The sequence below is a fragment of the Acartia tonsa genome, chromosome 15 (assembly GCF_053477335.1).
Source record: "Acartia tonsa isolate MP-2025a chromosome 15, ASM5347733v1, whole genome shotgun sequence".
NCBI classification, from domain to species: Eukaryota; Metazoa; Arthropoda; class Copepoda; order Calanoida; family Acartiidae; genus Acartia; species Acartia tonsa.
The window spans coordinates 27,975,186-27,986,336 of NC_137274.1; the positions used below are offsets into that span (position 1 = coordinate 27,975,186).

General features: G+C 29.2%; 1 protein-coding gene across 1 annotated transcript; it reads left to right on the forward strand.

Annotated features, from left to right (window-relative positions):
- Positions 1–2,507: 2,507 nt before the first annotated feature.
- Positions 2,508–9,606, forward strand: LOC145307057 (uncharacterized). Its single transcript, XM_080149397.1, has 9 exons — positions 2,508–2,580; positions 2,669–2,784; positions 3,370–3,432; positions 4,869–5,131; positions 5,488–5,820; positions 7,560–7,750; positions 8,088–8,130; positions 9,128–9,162; positions 9,461–9,606. Exons 1-9 carry the CDS (start codon positions 2,553–2,555, stop codon positions 9,604–9,606), a joined length of 1,218 nt encoding a protein of 405 aa, XP_080005523.1. The 5' UTR covers positions 2,508–2,552.
- The last annotated feature ends 1,545 nt before the right edge of the window (positions 9,607–11,151 follow it).

Genomic DNA, 11,151 nt, shown 5'->3' on the forward strand with positions numbered 1-11,151 from the left:
AAAATATATGTGATATAAATTGTTTTGTATGTTAGTTGTAGCTCTATCAATTACATGAGGTTATGTAGTTTTCAATTATGGATCGTATCGTAGTTTTAAAAAGTGTTCATCTCACTTTGGACGTTCAAAAATTACATTTTAAATTTTTTGGGCCAAATAACCGGGTATTTAGGACAAAACCGGGCTTGAATGCCGGGGGAAAGCACCAAAAAACGCCAAAAACGGTTATTAAAGCCAAACGGGTTTCTTTACTCGCGCCGAACTGGGTTTTCCTGCAACTTTCCTGTGCACGCCACCAGAGCAAAACAAAAAAATTGGAATTCTGTTTTTACCATTATAAAGCTTCCCTGAGATTTTCAGCTCGATCGGTCCATAAAAGTGGCGCTCGGCACTAATGGGTTAAGGATTTAGTTTATGACATAAAATAGCCAATTCATGTTTCAATAATGTAGTAATTAGGTCTAACCGTCTACAAAGGGATGAATCTCAGAGGTTATTTGAAGGGATAATATCCTTTTTTATTCACACCCCACCCGAAGGTGTGTTAGGTTAGAAGAAAAAAACCAGCAGAAGTACTATGGGAAGGTACTAACTCAATTTAGGGAAAGCATGTTCTGAACTCACTATAAGGTCCCAGTACATCCGGTGTAAAACGTTGAACCTTTATTATTTTCAAATTTGTAATTAAAAGTGGACAAGAGATGAGCCAACTGAAGTTACTTGGATACTTATAAGAAAACCTTTTTTTTGTTTTGTTTTTGCATTTGATATTAATAAAAATTGCTTATTTTATCACTTTATAAGTAAATATACATTGGTTTAACACAAGGATTATGTTAAAAGTCAGCTTTAATTTTAATAAAAATAGAGAACTATGTAAAAACGTTTAGTTTTAGCTATAGAAGGAAAGGTATTATCCTCTTAGGAAATTTTTCTCCAAATTTGACAATTTTTATACCCCCCCCCCACAGAAAAACCGCCCCCTTGCCTGACTAGCCGCGTGCGCTTGGCCCCCTAGCCTGCCTAGCCGCGGGCGCTTGGCCCCCTAGTTATATAACCTAACCTAGCCTTACCTAACCCAGTCATTTAGTTTGGGGGGGGGAGGGGGGAGGGTATAAAATTGAAAAAAATTGAAGAAAAAAAATCCTAAGAGGATAACGCCCAAGGAAAAAAAGACAATTAACTGCACATTTATATACTGCTGAATTTTTTTTCCAAATCTTGCATAGTAAAATTCTCCAAAAAAAGCTGTTTTTTAAGAAAACAAGAGCCCATTTCAGATTATATGAATGAGATGATGTCAAGGTTTGATAATCAGATGAGAAATTTTTTCATTCACAGTCCCTTTAAGAACTTTTAAAAATATTTAAACTATAGATATTTTGTTTGTTTTACAATTCTACAATCAAAGATTTTAAATTGGATATCTATATTTTTATCTATTATCATTTTCTTCCTGTTCAAAGGATCATTTTATTAATACACTTTGACTCAACATTGATAACAAAAATTATACTGAGTTTAACTGTGCATTACTAAAACTACATCTCTCTAAAACCATTTGAGGGCCATTTTAGTTGGTTTTCCACAATACATTATTTTACCCCTGTTCTGATTGCCTGTTATGTTAGTGACAACATTTTTTAATCTTGCTTGCAACTTTTTCAGTTGTCATTAAGCAAAATTGATAACAACAGTATAAAAGGCAGAAATTTATCTCTTATTTTACAAGTTCCATTTTATTAACTCCATCTGTGTTATGAGAAATACCAACAAATAGAAAAGTTTGTTTAGCACATAATTATTAAAAATGAAGCTTTTCTATAATTAGGGTCAGTCCGATTTAGAAAGCATAGCAACTCTATAATCATTACCAGAATATCTGTACGTCCATTTTAAACAAGTTGATTTTTTAACTTTTTTAACAACAAAATTTTATGTGATCTAATTATCCGATTGATCTGATTTTTGGTGTACTGATTCCTGGGACAACAAAGTACAATATCACAAGCAAAGCAACTCTATAATCAAGTCCTAAAAATGTAAGTATGTCTGTCCATTAACATTATCCTGTTTTTTATCAAATTTCAACAAATAAATTTATATTCTGATTATTCAGTCCTGACGCTATTCAAGTGTTAATGTCCTTATGTCCTACCGTTTCAGTGCTTCGCTTTTATTGATGTTGTCATCTTTGTGTAAATGAATTTTTTGGGTACTGTAGCAAATTTAAAAATTTAAGTTTTAGGTTACATTATATATCAAATTTAGCAAAATTTTTATCATAATTCTAAATAACTAAGTAATTCCAAATAATTATCAAATTTTTAAAACTTGCTTCAGGATCACTTTAAGACCAATTCTTAAAGGAAGGCTGCAGGAAATACACTACTCTAACTGCTGAGAGACTGTCAGAATAAGACTCAATATAATAAATTTTCCTGATATCTGATATTGCCAGAGGGAATAAAAAAAAACTATATAAATTGTTTACTTGACAAACAGAAGTTGCCAACTACACATACAAATATACAAAGTTTGGAAAAGAGCAGATGAATTCAGTTGGGTTCATTATATCAGGTTCTTATTATTTTCTTGTCATTGCTTTCTACAAAGTTAATTTGATTATATTAAATTTTGAAATTATCATTATGAATTCTTTTTTTAGTTTTCATACTTGTCCTGCCCAGCATTGTACTAATGTTTGATCTTGTGTTGAAGAAAAATTGGAGTTTCAAAGGCTTTTTATTGGCATTTGGTTATCAGCTTGTGATGTTGTACAAGGTATATATGGATGAGAAACTTAAAATTTATTATGTCAATATTAAACTTGCAAATTAAAGGTTATTAAATTACTATTTTGCATAACTAAACTTAATGCATTTTTAAGAATACTATGTGTAACATTTACTTTTAAATCCAAATTTGCAAGTTTATTGCTTTGAGAATTATTTTTTGGTTTTCTTACATGACTAATAGTATTAGTGAAAAAAAGCTTTTCCTTTTTCCTTTATAAATACAAATAAATTTTTTTATTCCAAATTTTATTGCTAAGAATAGTTAGCTGTTAACACTAAATTATAGTGAAAAAATTGTATGTTTGAAGTTTTTAAAAAATAAATGTCTTTCAATATTATATTGGAAAAAACATAATGACAAAAGGTTTTGTATATTATGCATAAAATTGAAGGATTATCTTATTAAAACTAGAAATATGTTCTTTTCCTTTTTTTGCATTATACAGTGAGGCAAATAAAAAATGCAGGATGCAAAAAATATACATCTAGATATTACTCCATATTCTGTATTTTTATGGTAAACAATAGTAAGGTCTAACAATTGGTGTAATATTTTTAAAAAATTATCTAGGGATTTCTGTGTTTTTTGAATCCACAAGATGTTGAACAAAAGAAAAAATATCTATCAGAAAAGGTAACTCTAAAAATGATATTTATTTATATATGATAACTGATCAGTAAAATGAATATCTTAATAAATGATAAATTTAAAAAATGCTTAGATTTTTAATATTTATGTATGCAATGAAGCTTTTAGATAAAAAATGAAGAAAGGCCAAACAGATAAAATAATGATAATGAAGAATGCATACAAATATCTTGATTCTTAGTTGTCATGCTCTGAATCTTCAAATACAAAAATTAGTCTTATAAAAAACATAACTACTGTTAAAATATTATGTATTGAAAAGTATTAAAGGGCGAATATAGGTTGAATATAATATGGGCTCAAAAAAACCGTGCAATTCCATAGATTATAAGTAACTTTAAGATATTGACATATCCAATTGTATAAGTCTGTTATAGCTTAAAACCTGAACATTCTCAGGATAAATTTATGTAATAAGTGTGGTTCCCTAAGAACTCCAAACATCCTAGCATCACACAAGGCTTCGGTTTAAGGTTGAATTAAAAAGCTTTCGTTAAATGATAGTCGTAATAAAAGTGGAAACCAGTTATCAATCTATTTTTTTGTATTGTGGATTGTTTCTTCCTTGACAATATTCCCCAACAAACTGTAAAGTATATGAATTTTATTTAAAAAAAAAAAACCTTTACAGGAGAAATTTTATTTCATGTAAGTATGAAAATTATATGGTAATTGTTATAATTAATTTAAAGAGGACAAAAATAATAGGTGAATAATGTTTTTTTTTCTTATATTTTTTTCTGGAGAAAATCTGGCAATCGTTGCGTTTGTGTGTGTGTGTTGAAAAATGCGTACTAGGGTAATTATATCATCAAGAATTAATCATTGATCTTTATACAGAAAAAAAAACTTTAAAACGTATTATTTACCCTAGTAATTACTCCGGATGCAAACTGACGCAAATTATTTTTACGCTTTTTAAAAAATCAATAAAATAGTATATAATATAAAAAAATAAACACTTTAATTATCAATTAAGATGCATGGCAAGTCTTGTAAAGGGCTAAAATAAACGATTTTGTTGACTTTCTCATTTATCATATGTTGAAGTAAAAGCAAAAATTGCAAAATCTACTTAAGGATTTTTTTGATTTTTTAAATTTAGCATAGATATTTTAAAAGTATGTAATGGCACCTTTCATATAAGCTCATATCATATTGAAACTATATTCGCCCTTTAATTATAGACCTAATGATAAGAGAGTTAGAGGTTGTTTTTTTATCACTGTCATAAACAGAAAATATTATACTTTTAGCTCTAATTTGAGCTAAAATAGGAGATACAATTTTAACCTCCTCTTTTACCAAAATAAAATTCTGATAGAGGCAAACATATCTCAATCATTAGGGTTAACAAAATAAATTGTCTTTTTATTTAAATTTGCTATTGAACTGTTATCAATTAAATCTTTTTATTTTAGATGTATGAAGTATGCATTGAATCAACAATGCAACTCTTTCTTCAAACTGGAATAGTATTGTTCAATGTTTTCCTAACAACTCCTGGCACTTATGAATTCCAGGATGACAGCAGTTATATCCTCGATATCATCAGCATCACCACATCCATATCATCACTACTCTGGGGCCTCAGCAGCTTCAAGATAAATGTGACTCAGAAAGAGCAAAGTAATTATGACAAGTTTGTACTAATGGTTAGGAGCTCAGTGGATATCATTGGAAGGTATGATCATTTTATCATAAACTCCTTATTTATAACTTATTTACATCTATCCCATAAAAGTGTGTTTAATTCATATATATATCAGTCAGAAAGTGAGATAAAATGACACTTGCAGAGATGACAAACATCTTAAACCTTTAGTCCTTCTTTTTAAAGGCCTTCAAATAAATGGGTAAAATAAGAAAAATTTATTTTGACAATTGATAAAGAGAAGAAATTTCAATAAAATCAACTATGATTACAATTCTTTATGTTTGATATTAATGATAAATAATTGTTTAAGAAATAACAAATTCTAGGTGTAAAGTTGAAAACACTGGCAATTTGAAGATTATTTATATTTTTTGTTAATTTAGGATATTTACAATGATAAGCATCATAGTTTTCAGCCTTAGCTGGAAATATGGTGTTTTAATTGTAACTTCTTCAATGTGCTTGATTGTGTTCATCATTCCTACACTGGCCACAATGTACAATGGTATAGAATTCTGTAGTCACAAAACTTCTCTTGATGACCATTCAATTCTGTTCATACCTGTACCATCATTTCAACCAAACGATGCTGATGAGAAAATCCAGAAGTCCAGAATGAAAAACAAAGGAATTGTGTCCATTCTGATTGTATTGATGTTGTCACTGCAATTTTTGATTACAAAAGAAGTCATTCAATTTATTCCACCAGACATGTGGTAAGATTGTAACTTTTTTACTGAATGGTCTCATTATTAGTGTAAAAGCTGCTTTAAAATTCCAAATGTCTGTCTGATATGATATATTAGCAGTAAATTACAGATTAATTTTACAGATAATTTAATACATTTTAAATTATGTCAATTTCTATAGATATATTTATTTACATTGACATAATTAGGGTAACTGTACTACAGGGCCTTTAAAGTCAATCTTGACTGTCCTTCAGCCCAATATTTAGCAAATTTTTTTTATATATTTACAAGTTTTACAAATGATATAAAATAATACTAGTTATTTACAGGGTATGGCATTAAAGTAGCTTGTTGGTTTCGATATTTGAATTATATTTATGTTTTCCACAGGGATAACACTTTCTCTCCCTGTATTGAAATGTTTTGTACTTTGATATACACTTATTTTTTACATATTTTTTAACAGCTTTGGATGAATTTAATGATCTCAGCTCACCTGGCAACTATTCCAAATTTTCGGGTTTTCGGGTTTTTTACTGAAGGGGAAGTTTCATAGATTTTATAATTTGGCTTCTCTACTCATTTTGATCTAGTATTTTGCAATGGTGTCAGAAAATTAGGAATACATTTGGAAAGTTTGTTTTCTAAATATTTAGAGACAAATTCAACTACATTTGCATGTCAAAAATGTTAAGAATATCTTGTTTTCCCATCAAGGGCTCGGCATGCACATTGTACTTAGCATTTAAGACATTTCTTACAGCTTTCTTCTGTAGACACAAAGTGGAGGAAAGATGTATTTCCTAGCCCCCTAGCCTAAAACCTAACCTAATCTAATTGTAAAAAATAATGTTGTTATCAAGGGGGGGGGGGGGGGTATAAAAATTTTAAAATTAAAAAAAATATTTCAAAGAGGACAATGCCGGCTATTTTAATATTTTTCACATATTTTTGCTTTTTTTGGTCCTATTTTCAAAATTTGGCATTATCCTCTTAGAAATATTTTTTTTTCAATTTTGAAAATATTTCCTTATGTCTTTGGTGTCTTTTAGTCCAATTTTCAAAGTTTGAGTGGCTAAAACAGGGTGTTTCAAGAGAAATGTCTTTGTAAAAAAAAATTTATTATGCAGAGAAAAGAAAAATTGTACAAAATACTTTATATATTTGGAAAACCTGTTCTAGGGCATTTATGTTTTGAATAATTAAAACTGATTATTTTAACAAATTAAACAAATGAAAAACAGTTTCTTTCAACATCCATATTTTGGAAGATTTATGAATTTAAAGTTTGTGCAAAAAAATTGCACATTTTCAGAATACATGCAATCTAATTTTTGGAAATATAAACATCATTTTTGTACCATTTGTAGTTTAAGAGCCACGTTGAAAAATGTGAGAAAAAGTTTTTAGTAAATTGTAACATTGAACCACGTAGCTCCTATATATAGGGGGGTAATTTTTTTCTCTAGGGAAGTTGTACTTGGTACCCTCCCCTAGAATAGTTATAAACCTTCATGGAACCTATGAAAAGCTACCCTGTTAAGGAGAACTTGATCGTTTCAGCAGTTAGTGGGATCCTTTGGTACAAACAGACAAACAAATAGACAAACAAACAGACAAATAAACAAACATACTTTACTTTATTTATACTTTATCCTTTATTAAAAGTATAACTGCTACAAATATTAAAATATACTTTTGTTTTTAGACCCTTTTATTAAGTGTGTTGTTCTCAATTTAGCATTAATTGTTTTTGTTGTTAGGTGGAACTGTGCAGAGAGAGCCAGAAAGTTACTGTGCCTTCAGAAGATTGTATTGATGACAGTTGCCACATGTCTTGTGATATCAAGTATTGAATTTATTCAATACTTGATGTTCAAGACCTGTTGGATTGATTTCTTGTTTCTTGAAAGAAATGAGAACACTCCACAAGAACCAGTTGAAAACACTTCAGGTAAGTCAGGATAATAAGCTGCTTTTAATTAAAATCATCTGCATAGTTGGCCACAGAAACAAATTCCAGATTTTTTTCTGAAGACAATTTATTCATTGGTGGGGATGATGGGTTAAAGGTCTGGGAAAACATGGTCCTAACATTTCATTGCTACTATAGTATATAGCCATACTTACATAAAGGCTGTTTATACTTTTTACCCCTTTTTACTTTTTTCTTTTTTGAAAGTAAACCAAGAAAAAATGGGGACTTCCAAAAACTTATCTTATTTTACTAATTTATGTTTACATAGATGTTCAAATTTAAACATTCATATAATATTCATTGCTTTGTTTAGATGAAAATGTTGGTGACACTACAAGATCAGAAAATCTGAAAGTGTAAATATTTTTTTTCAATACACATTAACACTTTTAATCACAGCAAGTGATTATTTTGTTTCACAACTACATCCAGAGCATACAAAAAAGCATTCTGTTTTTAGAAGTTTTATTTAAGAAAATGTAACAATTCAAGCAGTTTGACACAGATTATGATACGATTTTAACTAAGTTGAAGATATTTGCTGACATATGTTTTTATTACTAAAGGAACCATGCAAGAAATATACCGCTTCAACTGCTGAAAGACTGCCAAGAGTAGACCCAATATCCAAAATTTGAAGCCTCCAGCTTCAAAAACAAAAAAGTTATAGACATTTCTAATCACATTTTTAGTACTATGGTAATTTTGAAAGTTTTTGATTGCTAATAATAGAATTTTCATTATTAAAATACGTCGCCTAGAAAGCAAATTATAAGATTATTTTTGGCAGAAACTTAGGATACCAGTAACTGATAACGTTTATCCAATAAAAACACTCTTCTTTATAGTCAAAATCATTCAAAAAAATTCAGTTTATATTGCATTGTATTGAGAGTATGCCAGCCTCTAGGATTTCCAGCCAATCAGAAGCCTGAGTATACGCTAAGTCTGCTGAACAACCAATCACTGCTGAGCATCTGTATTACTTACATTAGTTTAATTTTTTCCCGCTATGATTTTACGCTTTCAAACGCAATTCAAACCGAATTTTTAAAAGACATTTTGACTATAAAAAGGGACGTTTTATTGCAATAATGTTATCAGTTACTGGCAGTCTAAAATTCTGACAAAGATAAGCTTTTAATTTTGCTTCCAGACGGCGTAATTTAATATTGAAATTTTCTTTTAGTACATTGAAAATCTTTCAAAATTTCCATTGTACTGAAAGAATCATTTTGAAATGTCTGTAACTTTTTTGTTATTGTAGCTGGAGGCTTCAAATTTTGGGTATTGGGTCTACTCGTGGCAGGCTTTAAATATTATGTCTAAACTTTATAAAATTCTTAATTTTAGAATTCTTGTGAAAAGAAGAAAAGACATTGTTGCAGGTAATATTGAAATTGTTAACAACATAGAGAAAAATGCCCTGGTGATAATGGAAATAGTATTTCATTATAAATTTGTGCCGGCAATCAATAGTAATATTGTAGATTATATTGGCAGCTTTTGATAAAGAGTTAGGTTGATATTCAACAATAGTTATGTTTATGAGAGGAAACTGGATGTAATATGGCACTAGATATTGTACTAGCTTTCCAGCCTGTAATTTTAGCATGCTTAAGAATAGCACATTTCTGGAATATTGCCGTTTTACTTTTTTTGGTATTCAACAAAATTTATCTTTAGGTCTTCTTCTTCTTGGTTTCATCATGACTGTGTTTATCCTGTCTCTGCTTACAATAAATAAAGAAACTGGATTTGTTCAAGGAAACATGAATACAACAGAAATTACCAAATTAATTCAAAACATTGAAGCATCAATTGCAAGGTAATTATTTCAACATAAAACTTATATTACTATTATATTATTTTCTGCATTATTCACAATATTTGAGAAATTGTCAACAAAAAACTTACATTACTAGGGCTGCCAAAAAATTTTTTTGTATAATTTCTGTTTTAAATATATTTTGTGATTATTATTTGTCCATTTCATTTATATTTGATGTCTAATTTTAAAATTCTTATAATCATAGCTTTCTCTAAAATGTTTAATTTTGTGTTTCACCTTTTTGCTGTGTAAAAGATGATTTTACACAGTGCGATCTTTTGAAAAAAATCGGGACATCCAAAAAATTTAAAATCGACTTTTATCTATCCTAGGAATTAATAATGGCTGTAAGTAGACAGCTAGAAAAGAAATTTTTAAAAAATATTAATTTTTGGCGGATTTATGCCATTTTTAAAAAAAGGTAGTGAAAAATTTCTTTTCAGTTTTGATGATTTTCCAGATTTTTTTACACAATTTTTTCAAAGCAACAAAAATACATTTATGTTCAGCTTATGCAAATAATTTTTGATTGAGGTACTTTTCAGATACCTGTACCAATGTCTAATTAAAGAAAAATTTTAAAAAAATATTTTTTGTGAGAAAATTTCACCAAAAATATTAAGATTTTTAACCCCAAAAAATCAGTTTTCTCCATTTTACCCAAAAACGGCCATGAGGCCCGGGTTTTGCAATAATAATATTAATATGCAACATGTATTGTGTATAAAACAGTTTTCACAACCTAGGGCCTCCCGGCCGTTTTAGAGTAATTGAGCATTTTACATTGCATGGTTTGAACAATTTCGTTCTTGTTAATTTCAAATTTTCCTTCGTTAGAGGGGGAAGGAGTCATTTTAGAGCCCAAAGTCATCTCTGCAATATTTTAAACTTTTTAAGGCAGATCTTTCTTGACTTATGTATCATTTGCCTCTGGCGAACCGTTTCGCCGTTATTTGTCCAGCAGAAATTCAAATTTGGGGATTTATTATAATATTGCAAAAACATTATATATCCGTCAGAGAGAGAGAGAGAAATATACGTTTGAGAGAGAATATAATATTTAAGTAATTATGTTTATTTTCTTATACAAACTTTAAATGAAGATAGCTAGACTTAGAATAAAGGTATTAGCACAAAATCAAAAGTGTTTTGAAAATTATGGTATTGTTGTTTATATCTGTAAAAAAACATTTGAAAACATGCATTATAAGTGTCCTATTTTACTTATACCGGACCTACCTAAAAATGCCAGGACTCGAACTGGGTGCACCTGACGCTATATTCATGTTTACAAACATTGTTTGCATTGAAGAAATATTCACAAAGACGTTGATTTTGTTCAAATATTCCTATCCTAACTAAAGTTATGAAGTTTTATAGATTTTTTAAAAATAGGGTAGCTTCGCTCCTCTAAAACCGCCAGACGTACTTACTAAATGCACATTAGAAGTTAACAGAGGCAAAATTTAAGTTATTTCCAAGTTAAAGCAAAAGAAATTACATCATTTCTTCAAATACAAGCTCATTTATTGAAGTTTACTTTTGT